The following is a 24,423-nucleotide window of genomic DNA, read 5'->3' on the forward strand; positions in this document are numbered from 1 at the left end:
AAGGGACTTGAGCACAAAAATCCAGCTGACACTCCCAAGTAATGAGGGAGTGCTGCACAGCCAGAGGTGCTGTCTTTAGGATGTGTTGTTAAACTGAGGCCCTGTCTGCCCTCTTAGGATGATGATGATTCTATGGCACAATTTCAAACAAGTGCTGGGGAATTATCCCCGGTGTCTTGGCCAGAAATCAACATCACCAAAACAGATTGTCTGGTCATTATCACGTTACTGTTTGTGGGAGCTGTGCTTCCTACATTGCAACACTTCAGAGGTACTTATTGATTGTAATGAACTTTGTGATATCCTGTGGTCATAGAAACAACTTGTATTTATATCATGCATTTAACATAATGAAACATCTCAAGGCATTATAAAACAAGGTATGACACCAAGTCACATGTGCATATTAGGTCAGATGACCAAAAGCTCGGTGAAAGAGCTTTTAAGGAGTTTTAGAGGGTGTCTTAATGGAGAAAGCAAGGTAGAGAGGTGTAGGGGAGGGTATTGCAAAGCTTGGGACTGAGGCAGCTGAAGGCATAGCTGTCTGAGGAAACTCCCAAGTCTGGTTATAAAGAAGACACTAAAGACTCGGATGCTTTGGTGGAGATGGTTTATTGCTCACCACAGAGCTTACTACTCCACTCTTAACACAATGTCCACAGTGCTGGCGGACTCTTCTTTATACTCTTGAGTATGCAAATTAGACTCTTTATAAACACATCTGAGTATAATTAACTAATCAATCCTCAACACCTGTTTACCTTATTACCTTAAACTACTAGGTATTTAACATCTATCAACAGAACCTAATATATGCTCACAGCAGCCACCAATACTTCAGCAATTAAAATCAGAGATGTACTAGAGATGGGAATGAAAGGCGTGCAGATATCTGAGGGTTTGGGGTTGGATGAGATTTATTAAAAAAAAGAGGGTTGAGATCATGGAGGAATTTGAAAACCAGAGTTGTAATTTTAAAATGAAGGCATTGCTAAAGGAACGATCAAAGATGGTGCTGCTGCTAAGGACACCCGGCTGGCATTATTTGCGGAATCCACTTGCTCCCTTGGTACGCAATGGACTGTAAATCACTGCCAAGGAGGAGATGGATTGGTTCTGGGAGAAGAATGAAAGGTTAAAATGACCACTGTCACCACATCTGGCCATCTGCGGTTGGTTGTTACCGATGGTGATGTCTGTGCTGCATTGTGGCACTAGTGTCGCATTAAGCATAGGGATCTCTTGTCACGGTTGCCAATTTCCTCCTTTCCAGTGAATTCACCCTTTACATGAATCTGCTCTGGAGTTTGGAGCTGCTTTACGCTCTGATTTACACTGGCAAATTCAGTGTCAGCTTATGTTCTGAGGACCTGATTTCGAATCCCACCACAGCAGATAATGGCAGTTGAATTCAATAAAAAATATCTGGAATTAAGAATCTACTCATGACCATGAAACCACTATTGATTGTTGGAAACACCTATCTGGTTTACTAATGTCCTTAAGGGAAGGAAATCTGCCGTCCTTAACTGGTCTGGCCTACATGTGACTCCAGAGCCACAGCAATGTTGCTAATGCTCAACTGCCCTCCAAGGGAAACTAGGGATGGGCAGTAAATGCTGGCCAGCCAGCGACGCCCATGTCCCACACGAATTAATGAAAGAAAGCTTCCCATTCACTTACCTGCACCTGGCCTGGGATTCGGGAAATGCTCTGAAATCGCCGCAAGTTGGGATACCTGGTCTTGGCACTCACTATCGCCACCTAAGCTGGGCTAGCTGCCATATGCCGGGGCTTTTGGGGAAGCTGGTTGAGGGATGAACATAGAGCGGGTGGAGGTGCAAGGAATCTCTGACTTTGTATGTTGGCTTGAAATATAAACTCTAGAACTCTTTAAAATAAAACTAGGCTGGAAGCTAATATAGTTCAGCAAGCACAGAGGTGATGGGGAATGGGACTTGGTGTGAGTTAAGACACGGGTAACAGAGGATGGAAGGTGGGAGAGAAGCCAGGTGCACTTTGAATAATCAAGTCTAGATGTTTTGAAAAGCACACACAAATACAACTATTTCTCTGACAAACCCGATAAAGCTAATGAACATTCTCGGTCTAAGTGTAAGGGGACTAAGATCTCACCTCTATGTTTATTTACAAAATAGATATAGACATCTTTGTGGCTATTTCTAAAATTTTAAAAGCTGGGTAAAGACCTTTTAAGATGGCTGAATCTATGTCTGTCTGTGACTCCTGAGCAAAAAGTGCTATCTGGCAGTTTTGAAGAAACTCGCACCTTGCGATCTGAAGAGATATGAGCGATCTTCCTGTAGGCTGCAGAGGCCAAATTCAAATAGAACTATACAAAGGTCATCTGCATTTAATAAGGCAGGCTAACCAACTCGTCTGCTCGGACAAAGGACCCCATAACAATCTCTTCAAGACTTAATGGTTCAAACATTTAACATCTTGGGAGCCCAAGCAAGAGATACACACCTTTTGTCAAAGACACTGTGAAGCAGTGGAAGTCATTTGATATGAACCTCGAGCTGATGAAGCCAGTTATATTGCCTTGTTGTACTGCAAACTCAGTCTGCCTTTTCACCATCTAAGTAGCAGCAGCATAGAAAAACAGCTCTGCCAGGCCAGAACCTCTGTACCATCACCTACGAGACTGATTCATCTCTGTGCCTATCTCATTGTGTGAAATCAACACCGCTAGCAAAATGAATTATACAGCATCGATTTTCACCTGCCAAATTCCATGAAGGAACACCTCATTGGACCTTTGATGCTGGACTCGGGTACCCACGTGAAACAGAAATTAATCTGTGATATTTGTCCTGTAATTTTTATTATGTTGTTCTTTTAATGAATGCATGGGAGGTGACCCTCCTCCCGTGCTTTGAGAGTGTTCATATAAGCTAACCATTTAAGTCCATCCTATCTTGAGTTTGCTGTGGGATTATTGATAGAAAAATGGCAATGCACCAAAACTGAAAGGTTGGGAAATATGCCACCACCTAAAAAGGAGGATGTAAATCAAAACCCCTTTCTGTTTCTGGATGGATGGCAAGACAAGAATTCAGGGTTGTTTAAATTAAGCCCCCTCCTCTCTGTAACAGTAAGTAAATCTTTGTCTTCTCTAAACTTACTACACTCTCACCTGAATGTGTGCCCTCTTGTGCTGCTTGTACTGATGTATTGTGGTATTGGGGGCTTTTATATGACTTCAGTTGTCATGTAGAATGGAACAAGCTAGTGAAACGTTGACTTTTTTCCATTAGTGTCTTACAGGTCAATTTTTCCCGTCTACCTGAACCTCGATATGTCTGGTCTCGCCATACTTTGCCAGTGACGGACATACACTGTGGAGTTGGAGGTCCTCTATCTCGGGTTGCGACAGCGTCTCTTGATCAAACTGTTAAAGTGAGTTTCTTCTCTTTAAAGCTTAGACCTGACTATGTTCCTTCAGCTGAAACTGGTTAAATAAAATTTTCAACTGAAATAGAATACCAACATAGGCTTTGTTTCAGAGACAGCAGATCATTGAACATTGAGCTGTAGTTATATGGAACCTTTTCATGTGCCTCAAGACATCCCAAAATATGCATGAATTACATTTTTAGCTATCATTGTTATAGTGTAAACAAATGCAACACTTGTTTTGCGTACAGCAAAATGTTGCAGAATGGTGTTTTTTTTGCGATGGTGTTAATTGAAGTAGAGAATATTGATCAATACAGTGAAGATTTCCTGCTTTCTTTGAAATACAGCCTTGGTGTCCTTAAGAATACAAGTTCCCATGATTTAAAGTCTAAAGAATCAAAACTTTTTAGGCTTTTACTCAGCTGCAAAGGCAAATTGAACTTCAGTCCATATGAACCAGAGTATGCCTTTATACGTTGTTAACTGGTGGTGTAGTGAATGCGTATGTTGAAAAGAAATCTTTGTCATCATATTTAAATGATTGGACATGTTCAAGTCCTCCTGTGAGCTGCAAAATTTTATAAATATGTATAAAAAATGCTCTTATCAAGACAGAGCTTGCACTTTGAAGTACAGTACATATTAATAGTATATGCGGCATCAAAAAGCAGTGTCTTAGCTATGAGGAGAGATTGGGTAGAGTCTTAGCTATGAGGAGAGATTGGGTAGACTGGGGTTGTTCTCCTTGGAAAGACGGAGAATGAGGGGAGATCTAATAGAGGTATACAAGATTATGAAGGGTATAGATAGGGTGAACAGTGGGAAGCTTTTTCCCAGGTCGGAGGTGACGATCACGAGGGGTCACGGGCTCAAGCTGAGAGGGGCGAAGTATAACTCAGACATCAGAGGGACGTTTTTTACACAGAGGGTGGTGGGGGCCTGGAATGCGCTGCCAAGTAGGGTGGTGGAGGCAGACACGCTGACATCGTTTAAGACTTACCTGGATAGTCACATGAGCAGCCTGGGAATGGAGGGATACAAACGATTGGTCTAGTTGGACCAAGGAGCGGCACAGGCTTGGAGGGCCGAAGGGCCTGTTTCCTGTACTGTTCTTTGTTCTTTGTTCTTTGACAGTAGTTGTTAAAACATTGCTATTCCTCCTCTAATACAAAAATAAACAATGACCCTTCATTAATACTTACAACAAGGAACCTGAAAGAGTGCAGTTTTACTGAAACTGGTGTGTGGTTGATTATTTAAATCCCATGGAGTCTTTGTCTTTGCCCTGATAGCTTCAGAAGAACTAATGAAATGTCCACAGGCTACCAATCACAAATCCCAATCGGCTGCTGGCCCAGGAGCAGACACTGCCAAAATGGACAAAAAAGAAAACAAAAACTAAACATTTATGCATTTGTGAGACATGAAGGATGGCCAGTAATGTGGTATATGAATTGCAGTGCCAGTGTGATGCTAGGTATGTAGATCATTTGTGGATTGTATCAAACAGCATGTCCTCTGTTCACAGTGGGTAAGATGCAGACCGTACCCAACCAGCCTGTGCTTGCAAAACTCAAAATAGAGTCCAACGTGAGATGTGATTCCACAACTGGACAACATTTGCTAAATAATCCTCAGTGTGTGCTAATAATGCCGACAACCAATTTGTCAGTTGGGCTCGCAGTGTGGCTCATTGGGTGTACTGGAAGCTACATATAATACACAGGGCCCTGTTCTTTGCAGACAGAAAGAACATGTACACATGTTGCACCTTTTTCATCTCACCAAAATAAGCGACAGCCATATACCAGTTCATCCCTCAGGGCAGTGCCTTGACCAAACAGTCAAGCTGCCTTGTTTAAATTTCAATCAATGCTTGGCAGTTAATTATCAGTCACCATTAGCTAATGCATTCTTCACCTCGACCAATCAGAGTCCATTTGCCAACAAATCAGCACTGTCTTCTCACTCTGTATAAATGTGCTGATTTCCTTGCATTGTATTCTTGCGAATGTCCTAATGAGTACAAGGTGAAAGGTTTTGGCTAAAAGTGTCTCTCTTTATCAGCAAAACTCAAATTCTGTTTTACCAAATGACTATCAGGTTGATGGACCAGATGGTCATGACATAAAATGAGATTATAAATCATATAACTGTGTTTCAAACACAAAAATAGAAGAAATATTAACCAAGTTAATGAAACTCGGAGGATAAAACCCTTTGACTGAATTGCGTTGACTGCAGCGTGTATTTTAATAGAAACTAGGGAAGATATAGCAGATGTACCATTACATTTATTAAAAGATACCGTGCCAGAGAACCAATGGATAACTTTGCGCCTATATTTAAGAAAGGAGATAGACCATGCCTAGTGAACAATATTCAGTTTAACATCATTAGATTAAAAAACAACAGAATCCCTACCAGAGGAGAAAATAAAAGAAACTCGAGACCAAATGTGCGATAATGAATATTCAAAAGGGCTTTCATAAGAAACCTTCTTGCTTGACTAATCCCATTATGCCCTTTGAAAAGGTAACAGAGTAGATAGGAATAATGTAGTAGATGTAATGTATCTAGCTTTCCAAAAATGTCTATGAAGTGTTGCCAGATAGACTAATGAATAAGGTCAGGGCATGCTGAGACTGGATAGCTAATTACCTGAAAAATTAAGTTGAGAGTATGGATAAAAAGTAGCTATTCAGAGTGGCATAAACTGAGAATTGAGGCTCCACAAAGACAAAAAAAACCCAGGTTATATTAATGATTTCAATTTTGGAGTCAGAAATGCAATTTCTAAATTTGTACACATCAAATACAATGGTTTCAACAGGAGAGCCTCGTTTAACAGCCCAAACCAGTGTCTCCAAGAACAAAAGGAATCCTAACTCTAATTAAACACACCAGGATTCCAGCCTTTGTCTCGCATCAAGCAGTGATGTTGGGATATGTGTCACATGAGCTCTCCCTGCCCCACAAGTTGCACTGTTGTTCAGTTCCTGTGGAACTGAACTCCGGCAGTTACGGTTTTAACCTCCGACACAAACAGAATGCCAAACATCGGTCTGTGCTGTCTACCATCAAGCCGCTGGCAGCAGAAAGATCTCTGGCTCTCATCAAAAACTGCTGGAACCTTGGAATTCATGCTTCCAGATTAACTCATTCTACGTGCCTTCTCCCACTGTGGAAGTCTTGTTCTGGAAAGTCAGATCATTTTGCAATCCGTCAACCTTTTCCTCTAAAGGGACATTCCAGTTGACTTCCGATTTTGGACTCTGAACACATGTAAAACCTTAACTTGTATTGTTATTGGATAGGCATATGGAGCACACTAGAATGATAGGGAGTGGGATAGCTTGATCTTGAAAAGGTTCGGCATAACATCGTGGGCCGAAGGGCCTGTACTGTGCTGTACTGTTCTATGTACCCTGAACCCTCTGGGGGGTTGGGGTGTTGTGTGTGGGGTTTGGTGTCCTGACCGTGACTCTATCAACATGTCGAGCTGACAATCGGACAAATTTAGACTAACAGCTATGTAAATATCAGTCAAGAAGTGCTCCTGGTTGGACCAAGGCTAATAGTTTTACTGTTACTGCTAATCGGCAATCAAAAGCCAACTGGTCATATTCCCCTTGTAGACTTGTTCTTGGGAGTGCATGTACTAGTCTTGTATAATGTATTGCTATCAGATGCTGTTTTTCTTTAACTGGTTCTGTCTTTGATCCTGGAAATGCCATTGTGAAAGGATGGAATACAAGTTTACAGAGACACTATGTAACATTTTCAGATATCACCAACTTTCTGAATACTGTACTGAAGCATCAACCTAGATAATGTGTTCAGGTTTTGGAATGGAGTTTGAATTCATAATATTCAATTTCTGGAATGAATGCAATTGACTGAGCTATGTGGGTGCTTTTTAACATCAGAAATAGGAGCAGGGGTAGGCCCCATGGCTCCTTGAACCTTCTCAGCCATTCACTAAGATCTATCTTGCCAAACTCACTCAATCTTGTATCATTGGCTTTTGCTCAGTTTGAATTGATAGCTTGTGCTCACCAGTGCATCTCATACCCCTGGTGATGTGCTGAAACCGTTGTATGAACGTCTTTTACAGAAATCTGAAGAATGATATTGAAGTAGTGCAATAACTTATTTAAGGATGATTTTAGAGTCACATTGAGTATGCACGAAACTAATAATTGAAGATACCACACTTCAGTGAGGTGAGCATAAATTTTTCTAATGCAGCTGTAGCATTGCTAACAATTCTATTCGCTCTTCAGCCTGTAATGCATTTAATCACACTGCCACACTTAGAATATATAGGTTTTAAAAGCTATTAATTTGACAGTGTTCCAAAGGTTTTACAAAGTTGGCTGCCAAGCCAGCTATACAAATTCAGAATCATTTGTGCAGATTACCTACAAACCTGAGTTGTAGCACTCTGCAACTCATAATGCAGGGTATAGTTATCCTGATTATTTTGTACATTTTGTTGATTTGAAGATGTAGCAATTGGATTTTAGAACAGATGTACTCATCTTGTGTGTAAGAGAGTCAACGTAAGGGAAAAGTACTGACATTTGAAACCCATTTATTGTGATTTTTTTAAAAAAAGAACTCATTTAAACATCAAGTCCCGGTCATTTCTAAGTTTGTTATGCTACACCACAAACAAAAATTACATTGCTTAGTTCGTACAAGGGCAGATGGTTTTTGTATATTTTTTTCCCCCCCCAATGCCCCCTCCTCCTCTCTCACTCTCCAAAGACTAGGGGATTATTTGTATGTTTAATAGAAGGCACATCTCCCAAGTGGCCATTTTCAAATGGGAGCCTAGAAACTGAATGGTGTTTGGCCATTTGACCAGTGTAGGCATCTTGACTCAGCCTATTCCTATCCTGACCGTGTGCCCACGTGTACTTCTTCCAGATGCTATTGGGTAGTGACAAAGGGCAAGTAGCTGAACTGATTTCTCTCCATCACGCTCCCAACTCGTAGGATTCTGAGATGATCGTAGCATTCTAGTTATTGTTCTGAAGGAAATTAATCTCATAGAAATCATAGAAACCCTACAGTGCAGAAGGAGGCCATTCGGCCCATCGAGTCTGCACCGACCACAATCCCACCCAGGCCCTACCCCCACATATTTTACCCGCTAATGTACGCATCTCAGGACTCTAAGGGGCAATTTTTAACCTGGCCAATCAACCTAACCCGCACATCTTTGGACTTAACACAATACAGACTGTGGATTGGACCAGGGACTTCTAGCCTCTTTGCTTTTATCTTGTGTTTAATAGTGCCTAAATTCTTGTTGAAATTAAAAGGAAAGGTGCTCTTCAGTACATGTGGTACTGACTGTAGCCAAGTTGATTCCTAGGTTGGAGTTAGAGAATTACTGCACTATAAAATTGTAAGAGTTGTTTGAATTCAGGATTTCAAAGTCAATACATCTTTTAAACGTTTTATTTTCAAGTTCCAAAATGATTCAAAGTGATGATCCTTATTGGTGACAGTGGTTATATTTTATTCAGTATAAATAGATAATCCATCTCGACCTCCTCCTCCGGAGGTTCCCTGCATTACAGATGTAAGGCTTCAGCCAATTCTGTTCTCTCCACGTGATATCAAGAAATGTTTGAAGGCATTGGATACAAAGCAAAGGACAATATTCTGGTAATAATACTGAAGACTTGGGGGGGGGGGTCGATTCTCCCCCAAAAATTCTAAGTGTCGAATTCACGTAAAAACTGGAGTAAATCCCGCTAGTTTTTTCAGCGGGATTTTCAAAACAAACCTCCCACACACTGCACTGCAGAGTGCCTCAGCATGAATCATGCTGACAATCAGTGGGTGGGGTCTATTCCCACTGGAGAGGCCGGCAGCATAGCAGTGAGCAGGCCACTGCGCATGTACCGATCTGCCACCGCCTAGATCGGCCCATGCGTGGTGGCCCTGCACTGCTGACCTCCTGATCGCAGGCCAACTCCACGGTCCTGCATCGTTGGCCGTACAATCCCCCCCCCCCCCCCCCCCCCCGAACATGTCTGGACCAGTCCAGCTCCCCGCACGTGGGGAGCTATAAGCCCCGCTGAAGTGAACCATTCCTGGAAGGGAGAAGGGACAGGTGCCAGCGGGCCCGGAGATTTCAGTCCCGGGCCCACTAATGAGATTTAAAATACATAATGATGCTGATTTGAATAAATTATGCACCTCCATGCCAGAAATTGGCGCGGAGCAGATGGCACCGGAAATTTGGCTGCCGGAGATGCGTGGAGGCTGTGGCGCTCAGCGGGGAGCCCATGAAACGGCTTCTGCTCAAGTGCCCTGGCCCGTTGTGCTGCAAAAGCGGGCTGGGAGAATCGCCCTGTGTACTCCAGAACACAGTAAGAAGTTTAACAACACCAGGTTAAAGTCCAACAGGTTTATTTGGTAGCAAAAGCCACACAAGCTTTCGAGGCTCTAAGCCCCTTCTTCAGGTGAGTGGGAATTCTGTTCACAAACAGAACTTATAAAGACACAGACTCAATTTACATGAATAATGGTTGGAATGCGAATACTTACAACTAATCCAGTCTTTAAGAAACAAAACAATGGGAGTGGAGAGAGCATCCAGAACTTGCAGTGCATCTAACCAAGCTGTTTCAGTACACGAGCAAAGAAAATTACAGCCCTTTAGCCCTCCAAGCCTGCACCGACCAGGCTGTCCGACTTAACTAAAACCCCCTACCCTTTCGGGGACCATATTCCTTTATTCCTATTCTATTCATGTATTTATCCAAATGCCCCTTAAAACTCACTATGGTATCTGCTTCCGTTACCTCCCCCAGCAGCGAGTTCCCGGCACCCACCACCCTCTGTGTAAAAAAAAAAGTTGGGCGGCACGGTAGCACAGTGGTTAGCACTGCTGCTTCACAGCTCCAGGGACCTGGGTTCGATTCCCGGCTTGGGTCACTGTCTGTGTGGAGTTTGCACATTCTCCTCGTGTCTGCGTGGGTTTCCTCCGGGTGCTTCGGTTTCCTCCCACAGTCCAAAGATGTGCGGGTTAGGTTGATTGGCCATGCTAAAAATTGCCCTTAGTGTCCTGAGATGTGTAGGTTAGAGGGATTAGTGGGTAAATATGTAGGGATATGGGGGTAGGGCCTGGGTGGGATTGTGGTCGGTGCAGACTCGATGGGCCGAATGGCCTCTTTCTGTACTGTAGGGTTTCTATGATTTCTATGATTTCTCCTACATCTCCTTTAAACCTTGCCCCTCACACCTTAAACCTATGCCCCCTAGTAATTGACTCTTCTACCCTGGGAAAAAGCTTCTGACTATCCACTCTGTCCATGCTCTTCATAATCTTGTAGAGTTCAATCAGGTCGCCCCTCAACCTCCGTTGTTCCAGTGAGACCAAACCTAGTTTCTTCAACCTCTCCTCATAACTGATGCCCTCCATGCCAGGCAACATCCTGGTAAATCTTTTCTGTACCCTCCCCAAAGCCTGCACATCCTTCTGGTAGTGTGGCGACCAGAATTAAACACTATATTCCAAGTGCAGTCTAACTAAGGTTCTATAAAGCTGCAACATGAACTTGTCAATTTTTAAACTCAATGCCCTGGCCGATGAAGGCAAGCATGCCATATGTCTTCTTGACTACCTTCTCCACCTGCGTTGCCACTTTCAGTGACCTGTGTACCTGTACACCCAGATCCCTCTGCCTATCAATACTCTTAAGGGTTCTGCCATTTACTGTATATTTCCTATCTTTATTAGACCTTCCAAAATGCATTACCTCACATTTGTCCGGATTAAACTCCATCTGCCATCTCTCCGCCCAAGCCTGCAACCGATCTATATCCTGCTGTATTCTCTAATGGTCCTCATTGCTATCTGCAAATTCACCAACCTTTGTGTCATATATCTACAACACTGGTATCTACGTGGCAATGTGGAAAATTGTCCAGGTACATCCTATACACAAAGGGAAGGACACATCCAACCCAAAAAGCAGGATAAATCTAACCCAGCTAATTACTGTTCTATCAGTCTGCTCTCTGTCATCAGTAAAGTGATGGAAGGTTTCATCACCAGTGCTCTGAAGCAGCAGTTGCTTAGCAATAACCTGCTCAATGATGTTCAGTTTGGGTTCCACCAAGGTCACTCAGCCCCTCATTACAGCCTTGGTTCAAACATGGACAAAAGAGCTAGACTCAAGAAGTGAGCTGAGTGCGTCCTTGATATAAATGCAGCATTTGACCAAGTATGGCATCAAAGAACCCTCGCAAAACTGGAGTCAATTGGAATCTGGAGGAAAACACTTTGTTAGTTTGAGTCCTACCTGGCACAAAGGAAGATGGTGGTGGCTGTTGCAAGTCAGTCATCTCAGTTCCAGAACACCACTGCAGGAGTCCCTCCGGGTAGTGTCCTGGGCCCAACCATCTTCAGGTGCTTCACCAATGGCCTCCCTTCCATAATAAGATCAGAAATGGGGATACAATGTTTAGCACCATTTGTGATGCCTTAGATATTGAAGCAGTCCGTGTCCAAATGCACTCAGACCTGGACAATATCCAGGTTGGGCTAATTGGAAGTAACATTTACGTCACATAAGTGCCAGGCAATGATCTCCAACAAGAGAAGATCTAATCATCACCCCATGACATTCAATGGCATTTCCATCGTTGAATCCCCCACTATTAACACCCTGCAGTTGCCATTCATGCGGAACTGAACTGGACTAGCCATATGAATACTGTGGTTACAAGAGTAGGTCAGAGGCCAGGAATCCTGTGGCGAGTAACTCGCCACCTGACTCCTCAAGCCTGTCTACCATCTAAAAGGCACAAGACAGGAATGTGAGTTCCTGAATACTCTCCACTTGCCTGGGATGAGTGCAGCACCAACAACAGTCAAGAAGCTCGACACCATCCAGGGCAAAGAATCCTATTGGTACCCTATCCCCAGACATTCACTTTCTCCACTACTGACACACAGTAATAGCAGTGTGCACAGTCTACAAAATACATTGCAGGAACTCACCAAATTCACAACTGTTGTCAGCGAGAAGGGCAAGGGCAACAGATTCTTGGGTTACACCACCACTTGGAGGTTCCCCTCCAAGCCACACACTACATTGACTTGGAAAAATATCACCATTTCATCACTGTCGCTTGGCTCCTAACAGCACTGTGGCTGTTCCAACTGCACATGGACTACAGTAGTTGAAGAAGGCAGCTCACCACCACCTTCCTCAAGGAATTAAAGATGGACAGTAAATACTGGCCTTGCCAGCAATGTCCAGATCCCATGACTGGACACATACTAATGCTGTAGTCGTAGAATCAAAGTATAACAACACCACCATTGCATCCTGGACAGAAGTGTGATCTTCATGTAACTAATCTCTAGTTTTGCTCTAGGTACCATCATGACAGTCAATGCAACACATAATATTTCTACAATTTCCGTCCTCATGGAATCCTTTATGCAATTAACCTAATAATTTACCTCTCTATTTTTTTTGAATAGACTAAAACAAGAGAAACGTGGTAGCCTTGGTACTCAGCTATTTTGTCTCAGCTCTGGACAAATCTGGGCCTTTGAGATTCTGAAAAGGTTCCCACACTGAAAGCTGTCTGTTTTCACATTCTGAAGGGTAATTCAGGATTGACAATAAATGCTGGTCTTGCCAGCATTGCTTGCATCTCATGAAAGAATTTTTAAAAACTGCCAGATTTCTGCTGAAGTTTGCCACATGATCATTTGCTTCAGTTGCACCTTTGGAGCCATTAAAATTTGATCAATGAAGGCCCAAACCACAGCTTCCTTCATAGAAACATAGAAACATAGAAACCCTACAGTGCAGAAGGAGGCCATTCGGCCCATCGAGTCTGCACCGACCACAATCCCACCCAGGCCCCACCCCCACATATCCACCCACTAACCTACGCATCCCAGGACACTAAGGGGCAATTTTAGCGTGGCCAATCAACCTAACCCGCACATCTTTGGACTGTGGGAGGAAACCGGAGCACCCGGAGGAAACCCACGCAGACACGAGGAGAATGTGCAAACTCCACACAGACAGTGACCCGAGCCGGGAATCGAACCCGGGACCCTGGAGCTGTGAAGCAGCAGTGCTAACCACTGTGCTACCGTGCCGCCATGTTACTCTTCCCCCAGAGCCTTTCATTTAAGAAACTAAAATAAGGACATAGGAGCAGGAGTAGACTGTTCAACCTTTTTTAACCTGCTCTGCCATTCATCAAGATCGTGACTGATCTACTTCTGGTCTCAATTCTCTGGCAGTGCATTCAAGGCACTTACAATCCTCTGTGTAAAAAAAAAACTTGCCTATCACATCTCCTTTAAACATCCCCCCTTTTACCTTAAACCTGTGTCCCCAAGTAATTGACATTTCTACCTTGAGAAAATGACTCCCGACTATCCCATTTTATCCATGTCTCATAATTTTGTAAGCTTCTATCAGGTCGCCCCTCAGCCTCTGATGTTCAAGTGAAAACTAACCCAAGTTTGTCTAATCTCTCCTCAAAGCTAATAACCCTCCAAACCAGACAATATCCTGGTAAACCTTTTCTGCATCCTCTCCGAAGTCTGCACATCCTTCTGGTAGCATGGTGACTGGAACTATTGGAATATTCCAAATGTGGCCTAACAAAAGTTCTATACAGCTGCAATGTGACTTGCCAATTTTTATACTCTAGCAAAGCGAGAGTCAGAGCTGAGATTTCCTGTTCTCTTATCACACGAAGTGCTGCCTACATATTAGATTGTAAATAAAACATTGCCGGCCTAGTTTGGGATTCAGTTTTACTGATGTGGAACTTAGGTAGTCCGGTGAAATTGATTACAATCTTTATTATACTGGAGCTCAGGAAAAAGTATTATCCAGGGAATTTTAAGATTGGTGCCAGCTTTTAAAATATAATTTGCACTTACCAACCTGGTCAAGGGGCTAGAATTTAGATTTATTGTTTGAGTAATAGTGTTTAAAGCTGTGCAGTGCCCACTTTTAGAATTTGACCCCCAAGTATGGATAGATGATCCATACTTGAGGGTCAGATTCTAACTTTGAAAATTGGGGTTAATCCTGATGTTTGGCTCAGAGATTAAGCACCACGCAACCCATACCAGTTTAATTCCAGCTCCTCTCAGCTGATGAACAGTGACACCGGAGCCAACATGCACAACATCTCCTTTGCTTCTGATCCTTTCTGGCACATTGTGTATTGTTTCTACCCCTTGGCAATTTCTTCATCCTGCCAGAGGCACATTTTGTTCCTTTTTATTGTTTGTTCCATTGATTAAAGTTTTTATATATTGCAGCTTTTGTTGAGTATAACAATTTTTGAAATGTTGGGAGAAAATCTCTTCATACAAGCAAGTAGCACCTCCCAGTTTTTCTGCAATTGTTGTTTGAATATTTCCCATTAAGTTTTCACCCCATTACGTGGAGTTGCCGGCGTTGGACTGGGGTAGGCGCAGGAAGTAGCCTCACAACACCAGGTTAAAGTCCAACAGGTTTATTTGGTAGCACGAGCTTTCGGAGCGTTGCCCCTTCATCAGGTGAGTGAAGAGTTCAGTTCACAAACGGGATATATAGACCTATGTCTATATATAGTCCTGTGTCTATATATGCACTGTTTGTGAACCGAACTCTTCACTCACCTGGTGAAGGGACAACACTCCGAAAGCCCGTGCTATCAAATAAACCTGTTGGACTTTAACCTGGTGTTGTGACACCCCATTACAGTACTGAAATGACCTTAATCAAGATCAGCAATTACATCCTCGATATTTGTAACTTTTGTACACCACGCCTTCTCATTCTTTTCGACTCCTTGACAACTTTCAACATGGTGTACCACATCAATCTCTTCCAATAACTCTCTCTAATCTCCTTCGTCCCTATAACCAATTGAGAACTTTGTATCCATTGGCTGTGGACTCTCTTCACTCTTATTGGTGTCGGGCCTTCAGCCTAAAAAGCCCTGTTCCCTGGAATTATTTTCCTAAACTTCTGACTCGCTCTTTGTAACCCCTGCTCATAGCTCCTTCTTTGTCTCTGTTCATTTTTGTTTAATTGCATCTCTGAGATGTTTTGCAACATTTGGGGGGGAGATGGTGATATAGTAGTCAGGTTACTGGACTAGTCATCCAGAGGCCTAGGCTAATGCTCTGGGGACATGGATTCAAGTTCTACAATAGCAGCTGGTGGAGTTTGAATTCAATTAGTAAATCTGAAATTTAAAGCTAGTCTCAATAAAGGTTACCATGAAATTATCATGGAGTTGTTGTAATACCCTTTCTGGTTCACTAATGCTCTTTAGGGAAGGAAATCTGCCATCTAACCAGGTCTGGTCTACATTTGAGTCCAGACTGACAGCAATGTGGTTGACTCGTAAATGCTCCTGAAATTGCTCGCAAGCCACTCAGTTCAAGGACATTTAGGATTGGCAGCAAATAGTGACCTTGCCAGCGACACCCATATCCCATGAAAGAATAAATTTTAAAGTTTCTACATTAAAGGTGCTGAGCAAATGCAAGCTGCAAGTGTTGGGCTATTTATCCATGACACATGATGGAACTTGAACCTGTCCTCAGCTAAGGGTTGTGCGCGTGTACTGAGCACCATGCAGAAAAGTGATCGGCAGTGAAAACCATTTCTTCCTCCTGAGCTGAGCTACTGAGGGTAGATGTAATATATCTGCTGTTTTTGCCCTGACTGAGGTCAGCAAATTGATGCAGACCAGAACAAGAATTAAATGAATCTTTTGACAGGATTTTATTTTCTGTAACCAGAATTAACAGTTGACCTTTGATTCCTTAAATATGACTTCAGAATTCAGAAGACATGGGAAGCTTAATGAGAAATATTAGATTTACAAAATCACAGATTGCATAAAGCTTGATTGGCAGTGTTGAGTAATTAGAGATTATATATTCAAAGGTGGTAGGGCAAGTTGATAAGACTGCTTTTTAAATGAGATACTTGGCTTTCAGGACCTTTATAGGTTACAAATGCAAAGTTTTAGTAAGCCTTTATAAATCAGTGGTTACATAGAATTATGGAAAGTTTACAACACATAAACAGGTTCCACAAGAGCCTCCTCCCACCTGCCTTCATCTAAATCTATTAGCATACCCTTCTATTCTTCCTCATGCTTATCTTGCCTCCCTTAAATGTGCCTAAGCTATGGGTAGCATTGTGGATACATTACTGCACAAGTAATCCAGGGGCCAGGAAGCATGAGTTGAAATACCACCATGGTAGCTGTGGTATTTAAATTCAGTTAATTAAATTAATCTGGTATCAGTAATGGTGACCATGAAGCTACCGGATTGTTGTAAAAACTCATCTGTTTCACTTGTCCTTTAGGTAATGAAGCCTCCCTTCCTTACACAGTCAGGCCTATATATGATCACACCAATGTGGTTGACTCTTAACTGCCTTCTGAAATGACCAAACAAGCCACTCCGTTGTACCATTCCTTGCAGTCGTTCAAAAAATAGGTTCACCACCATCATCTCGAGGGAGATAAGGCATGGGAAATAGTTGCTGACGTCGCCAGTGACACCCACATGCTGAGAATGATTTTTTTAAATGCTAGTTGCCTTGTAGAAATAGGAGCAGGAGTAGACCAAATGCCCCCTCAGACCTAATCTACCATTCAGTAAGGTCATGGCTTATTTTTGATCATGATTCCAATTTCCTGCCTGATTCCATATCTCCCAATTCCCTAGCATTCAAAAATCTTATCAATCTCAACCTTGAATGTATTTGATGATTGAGCATTCACATCCCGCTGCGTTAGAGAATTCCAAAGAAATTCCTCCTCATCTCAATGTAAAGTGATTTTCCCCTTATCCTGAAACTATGACTCCTAGTTCTTAAATTTCCCACCAGAGGAAACTGAATTACAGAATCTTGCATGTTTCTGTGAGATCACCTTTTAGTCTTCTAAACTCAGAGTAAAGGCCCATTCTACTCTGTCTCCTTGTAGGACAGCTCTTAACACAGAAATTAATCTAATGAGCACTCGCTGCACTATCTTCCCTTCAAGATTATATATCCTACTTTCGATTAGGAGACTAAAGGCACACGCAGCGTACAAGGTGTGATCTCAACAAAATTCTATACAACTGTAGCAAGATTTCCTGATTCTTATACTCCAGTCCCCTTGTCCTCTTTTTAGGTCAATATGCAATTTCCCTTCCTAATTGCTTGCTGTATCTATAGCTACTTTGTGTTATTTGTATGAAGATCTCTCTGAACATAACATTGAATAATTTTGTCTTTTTCAAAAGATTCTGCTCTTCTATTCCTATTAAAGTGAAATGATTTACCCATATTATAACCCCATCTGCCTCCTCCTCAACAACTTTCACATCCTTCCTGAAGTGTGGTAACCAGAACTGGTGGCAGTGCTCCTGTTGTGGCCTACCAGAGTTTTATACAAGTTCAGCATAACAGCCCTGCTTTTGTACTTGGTGCCTCTATGAAGTCCAAGATCCCAAGGTTTGTTGACCACAGTTACGCTATGTCCTGCCACTTTCATCTATGCACATGCACTCTGCACCCCCCGCTCCCATTGCTGCTACTATTGCATTGTCTATATCTATCAACTCTTCTATAATCTTAAAGATTTCCATCATCTCTTCTCTTTTACCCCATCATTTTATAATCTATCCCTTCATTTCAGATATCCACATGAATCTTTTTTGCACCATCTAGACCGTGACAGCCTTTTTATAATATCAAGACCAGATTTGTGCAAAGCACAATATAATATAATAAAGTTATAAAGCATGGATAACATGACTCCTCTGCTTTTTTTTCTATCCCTTGAGATAGTGCTTGGGTTTTTAATGGCCTTATTAACCTTCATACGTACTTATTGTGATTTCTGTACCCCTAGATTCCTTTGCTTCTCTACCCCATTTAAACTCTTGTTATCATAACAGCTTGTGGACTTCTTTCATTTCTACATTGAAATGTATTTGCCAATTAAATGCCATTTCTGCAAGTTTAGTAATTTTTGTCACTTGTTTCTCAGTATTAACTATGGGCCTTGCCCACATCAATTTAGTGTTATCCACAAAATTAGATTTGGACTTTTGATTCCAGAGTTCAAATCATTTGTGTGAATTGTGGACAATGATAGCAGAGCTAATTACTCTGACATGTCACTTCTCCTCATTTTGCCTGCACAAATAGCTGCCCTTAACCCCCGCTGTCAGATTTCTGTTTTGTAGCCAGCTTGCTATCCATTCTGCTGCTTGTTCCTAGCTCCACTTGCTGTGATCTTAGTCACGGCTCAGCGGGTGTATTGGTCCAGTTCACCCTTTATGGATAATGATGTTAAGGCCTTGGAGAGGGTGCAGAGGAAATTTACATGAATGATACTAAGGATGGGGAGCGTCAGTTGTGTGGGGAGACTACAGAAATTGGGATTAGCTGAGAAGATTAAAGGAAGATTTAACAGGTCATAATGAAGTATTTTGATAGAGTAAGTAAGGAGAAGTAGGTTCCAGCCCTGGAGGATCTGTGATCAGAGGATACTGATTTAAAATAATTGGCAAAAGAGTGAGAGGTGTTTCGGAGAGAGGATGAGGATTTGTTTTTATGCAGTTAATTACAATTTGGAATGCACTGCCTGAAAGGTTGGTGGAAGCAGATTCAATCATTACTGTCCAAAAGGAATTGGATAAATATGTGAAGGAAAAAGTGCAGAACTATTGAGAAAAAGCAAGGGAGTTGGACTAATTAGATACCTCTTGCAGAGAACCGGCAAAGAAGCAACGGATCGAAGTGCTTTGTGATTCTGAGGAACAGAGCTTTCAGCTGGCCACATCTGGTGATCGGAGATTCAGTGCAGTGACTAATATTATTCTTCTGTGCTGATCTGTTTCCATTTTCTGCTCACACCTGGTACTATTCCAGTGAAATGTTTTACAAAGGATTGCCAACCACCCTTGTGTCCCAGAGTCACTGTTGCAGTGAAGTGCAAGTTGGTGCCTTGGACAGCTTCATAGAAGTCAGGAACTTTGATGCTAACTGGTCACCTATTATATTGTGGTATGATAATACTAGGGACTTTACAGTTGAAGGTAAAAGAGCCAATTCACTTAGAAAATTGCTGTATGATACTATGGTTATTTTAAAAAGATGCAGTTAAACTTTGTTTGATATTCCATTTCATTTTATGGAGTTCTGGAAATGTCACTTGGCACCAAATTGGCTGAAACCAATTTTAGCTACTAATCTGACTCTCCAAAGTAATTTCACATTCAGATAATCCGAGGTCTCTGTGCTGCAGTATCATTGCATTCCTGAAAAAAAAGGATAATCCCCTGGCCTCCTCATACTTAAGAGTTTTAACAACACCAGGTTAAAGTCCAACAGGTTTATTTGGTAGCAAATGCCATTAGCTTTCAGAGTGCTGCTCCTTCGTCAGATGGAGTGGATATCTCCACATCGTGACTCCTCATACTTGCCATAACCAGTTCATCCAGGTAGATTGCGGTTATTCATCTCTTTAGCTTGGCATCTGCAGGAACTGGTTGAAGAAACCTCCAGTGCCTATGTGAGTGAGCAATGTAAAATATTTGTTATATACTAAAGTTTACTTCAGCTAGTTCTTGCATCCCACACAGTGGGTAAACCAAGTAGGATGAAAAGAATTGCTGAATGTAGTGGCGCGAAGCATCCAGAGATGAGATCAAGCAAAAGCAGTCATGCTCACATTTTCAACTCTTTGCCAACATTGAAAACCAGCCCCAGACTAAATAGCTATTAGTCCAGAGCTGACAGACACAAACAAGGATGTCAAAACCACAAGGGAATTTAGCTGAACCAAACCTCCTTTCTAATAAACAAAGAATCCTGCTATTGTACTGAGCCTTCCTATTGAAGATAACCGTGTTTATCTAGAAAAATGTCAGAAGTTGACAATGCACAGTTAATTTCTTTAAAATCGCATTGCACAAATGGAACACAAAAGCATTCAATAAGCATACCTTCATTGCTAAATGTGGATCTATAAAGGTGATTTTTGTTTTTAAATAGCTATTCACATTAAAAGCTTCAATATGTTAATATAATGGTTATCTCAGGTTTGATAAGGATAGATATTGCTTCAGGACAGAGAAGAGTCAGTCAGTCAGTGCCATGCAATGATCTCCACCATTGTCCAAAATGTAGAGAAGTTTTCAATAAATCAGAGCTCAATGTGTCTGCTGGCACCATCATTCATAATGGATATTATAACTCTGATGCACTTAAGGTAGGTCGCTTCATATGAATCTTTAAGCTGTAATTCGGAGCTGCATGATCCACTTGCATTATGCAATCAATAATAGCTTTCATTTGCTGCTCTCATTATTGAGAGTCAGGAAAATAACATTCTGAGGACAATATTTCATTTTATATTGATAATTGGCCGGAGCATACTGTCAACAGCTCCAGGCTGCTGAAGAATTGCATAATCCATAAACAGTAATTCAGAATTAAATGTGAAATAACCATGCTGCCTTATTTGCCATTTATTGTTTTTGTAAAAATAAATGACTATTGTTGATTCCAAATAATTTTACTTTGTAAAATATGTGTAAGCTCCAACTGGGTGGCATGAAGTAAAGACAGCAGGTATATGATTGTTGATTAATCGTTCAAGAATATAAATAATCTTTTCACCTTGAACTTCGTTTCAAATCAATTTTTCATTTTGCAAGACATTGGCTCCTTGCTGATTTACAGTTGCAAGGATTTCAGTTCAAAGTGGAAAATTGCCATGGTACGTCCTGTCCACAAAAAAAGGGGCCAAATCTAACCCAATTGCTGCCCCTTCAATCTATTCGTAATCATCCAAGTGATGGAAGATTTTGTCGGCATGCGATCAAGTGGCACTTATCGATACTTTGTTCACCAATGATCAGTTTGAGTTTCAGCCAGGATCATTTGGCACCAGACCCTATTTAAGCCTTTCAAACATAGTGGAATTCAGAGGTGAGGTGACATTTGTAATGAAGACAGTTTTTATAAAAACATAAGAAATAGGACCAGGAGTAGTCCATCTAGCCCCTCGAGCCTGGCTGATCTGAAGTGGATCAGTTTCACTTACCCGCCTGATCCCCATAAACCCCTAATTCCCTTACTGATCAGGAATCCATCTATCCGTGATTTAAACATATTCAACGAGGTAGCCTCCACCACTTCAGTGGACAGAGAATTCCAGAGATTCACCACCCTCTGAGAGAAGAAGTTCCTCCTCAACTGTGTCCTAAACTGACCCCCCTTTATTTTGAGACTGTGCCCTCTAGTTCTAGCTTCCTTTCTAAGTGGAAAGAATCTCTCCACCTCTACCCTATCCAGCCCCTTCATTATCTTATAGGTCTCTATAAGATCCCCCCTCAGCCTTCTAAATTCCAACGAGTACAAACCCAATCTGCTCAGTCTCTCCTCATAATCAACACCCCTCATCTCTGGTATCAACCTGGTGAACCTTCTCTGCACTCCCTCCAAGGCCAATATATCCTTCCGCAAATAAGGGGACCAATACTGCACACAGTATTCCAGCTGCGGCCTCACCAATGCCCTGTACAGATGCAGCAAGACATCTCTGCTTTTATATTCTATCTCCCTTGCGATATAGGCCAACATCCCATTTGCCGCCTTGATCACCTGTTGCACCTGCAGACTGGGTTTTTGCGTCTCATGCACAAGGACCCCCAGGTTCCTTTGCACAGTAGCATGTTGTAATTTTTTTCCATTCTGATAATCCAATTTGCTATTATTTCCTCCAAAGTGAATAACCTCGCATTTGCCAACGTTATATTCCATCTGCCAGATCCTCGCCCACTCACTCAGCCTTTGACTAAGTGTGGCATAAAGGAGCTCTAGTAAAATTAACATCAACAGAAATCGGGGGAAAATCCTCCACTGATTTAAAGTCACTAGCACAGAGAATGATGGTTGTAATTATTGGAGGCCAATAATGTCAGTTCATGAACACTGCTACAGGAATTCCTCAGGGGTAGTGTCGTTGGCTCAGTCATCTGCAGTTGCCTTCTCTCCATAAGGTCAGAACTGGGAATGCTTGATGATGATTGCACAGCGTTCAGTTCCATTTGTATTTACTTAGATAATGAAGTAGTCCCTGTCTGCATTCAGCAAGACTTGGATAGCATTAAGATAAAAGAAAATTACTGTGGATGTTGGAATATGAAACAAAAACTGAAAATGCTGGAAAATCTCTGTGGGTCTGACAGCATCTGTGGAGAGAGAATAGTGCCAACATTTCGAGTCTGGATGACCCCTCGTCGGAGTAAACCATTTGGCCCTTCGAGCTTGCTCCACTTTGGCTAAGAGTCATTAGGTGAGAGTGCAACAGTTTCAAAAATATTTTTGTGGCAAACATTTTATATTATAAAATGCACAATTAGAGAACATAGTTTCACGTGTTTCATCTGCAAATAATTGTCATTTTAAATTTGGAGTAGAAACCAAGGAAGTAAAAACTCTGCTTCTTGCTGCAGGTTTGAGTCCTTTCAGATTCTTGTTCTTTTGCTGTCGGTTTGGCTTGTGCTATAATAGATTAGAGAGTGTGTGATCCCCTCTGGGATTTGAGGTCGTATCTAGCTCAAATTGATTGGATGAAAGTCATTTCTCTCCCTCTGGCTGTAGCATTTTTGTGAACATTTGGCTTGTTGAGTACAAACCTGTTTCATTGAATCATAGAATTTTACAGCACAGAAGTCACCTGACCTATCTAGCCTGTATTGTACCTGCTTTTAATAAGGCGTTTATCTCATTCTTCTACCTTTTCGCCATACTTTAAAACTTCATATCCCTCAGGAAACATATGGGTCCTCGATCTGATTCAGTGGCTGGTGAAAATAATTTTTTCCCTGTTTACCGTATCAAACTTTTCATATTTTGGAACAATTTGATAGATTTTCTTGTAACTCTCTCACTTCTAATGAAAAGAACCTCAAGTTCTGTAGTCTCTCTTTATTTATTAATTGAAGCCTCTGAAACAGTCGATCATATTAGATCTCTTCTCCACTTTTTCATGGCCACGGTATTTTTTTCTAAAGTGCCCAAAAGTGAACTCAATATTCTGGCTGTGGCACTAGCAATATTTTTATAGACTTAGTCTTGCCATCAACTTCTTATTTGTGCTTCCATAATTTACCTTAATTATCACATGTTAATTTTATCAACCAGCTTCCAGTGGAACACTTCATCAGATGCCCTTTGGTAATCCATATACATAACATTAACTGAACTTCTTTTATCTACACATTGTTATCTCCTCCAAGAACCCTTATACTTGTAGAACATGACTTCCCTTTTGCAAATGGATACAAACTGCCTTAATGAAGCTAATCTGTTCTAGGTGAGCATTATTTTTTTTTCTGTACTTGCTTTTTGGTGCTAACCCATTATGAAACTTTAGAATCATAGAATCCTACAGTGCAGAAAGGGGCCATTTGGCCCATCGAGTCTGCACCAACCACAATCCCACCCAGGCCCTATCCCCATATCCCTACATATTTACCCACTAATCCCTCTAACCTATGCATCCCGGGACACTAAGGGGCAATTTAGAATGGCCAATCAACCTAGCCCGCACATCTTTGGACTGAGGGAGGAAACCGGAGCACCCGGAGGAAACCCACGCAGACACAGGGAGAATGTGCAAACTCCACACAGACAATGACCCAAGCCGGGAATCGAACCCAGGTCGCTGGAGCTATGAAGCAGCAGTGCTAACCACTGTGCTACCGTGCCAGGTGCTACTGTGCTGGGTGGCCTAGTCTTTATTTACCTAGTTTATTTCTTTCTCCCTTGCAGATCAGCAATGTTGTATTGACAAGCTTCCAAGCAATTGACATTGCTTCTGTATCCAAGGGTGTTTGATCAATTGTGGTCAGAGCCTCTGTTATTTACTTTCTAACTTCCCATTTTTTAAGGATCCATGACA

The 24,423-nt window shown here is 41.9% G+C and overlaps 1 protein-coding gene and 1 pseudogene across 2 annotated transcripts in view; both read left to right on the forward strand.

Annotated features, from left to right (window-relative positions):
* Positions 1-24,423, forward strand: part of wdr18 (WD repeat domain 18) — a 195,476-nt gene that overhangs the window by 23,414 nt on the left and 147,639 nt on the right. For both annotated transcript variants that reach the window (XM_078198090.1, XM_078198091.1), the window contains exon 4: positions 3,282-3,423. In XM_078198090.1, coding sequence (XP_078054216.1) covers positions 3,282-3,423 — 142 coding nt within the window. The remainder of the gene's footprint in view (positions 1-3,281; positions 3,424-24,423) is intronic.
* On the forward strand, positions 1,088-1,768 carry LOC144479368 (succinate dehydrogenase cytochrome b560 subunit, mitochondrial-like; annotated as a pseudogene).

The sequence above is a fragment of the Mustelus asterias genome, chromosome 26 (genome assembly GCF_964213995.1).
Source record: "Mustelus asterias chromosome 26, sMusAst1.hap1.1, whole genome shotgun sequence".
NCBI classification, from domain to species: Eukaryota; Metazoa; Chordata; class Chondrichthyes; order Carcharhiniformes; family Triakidae; genus Mustelus; species Mustelus asterias.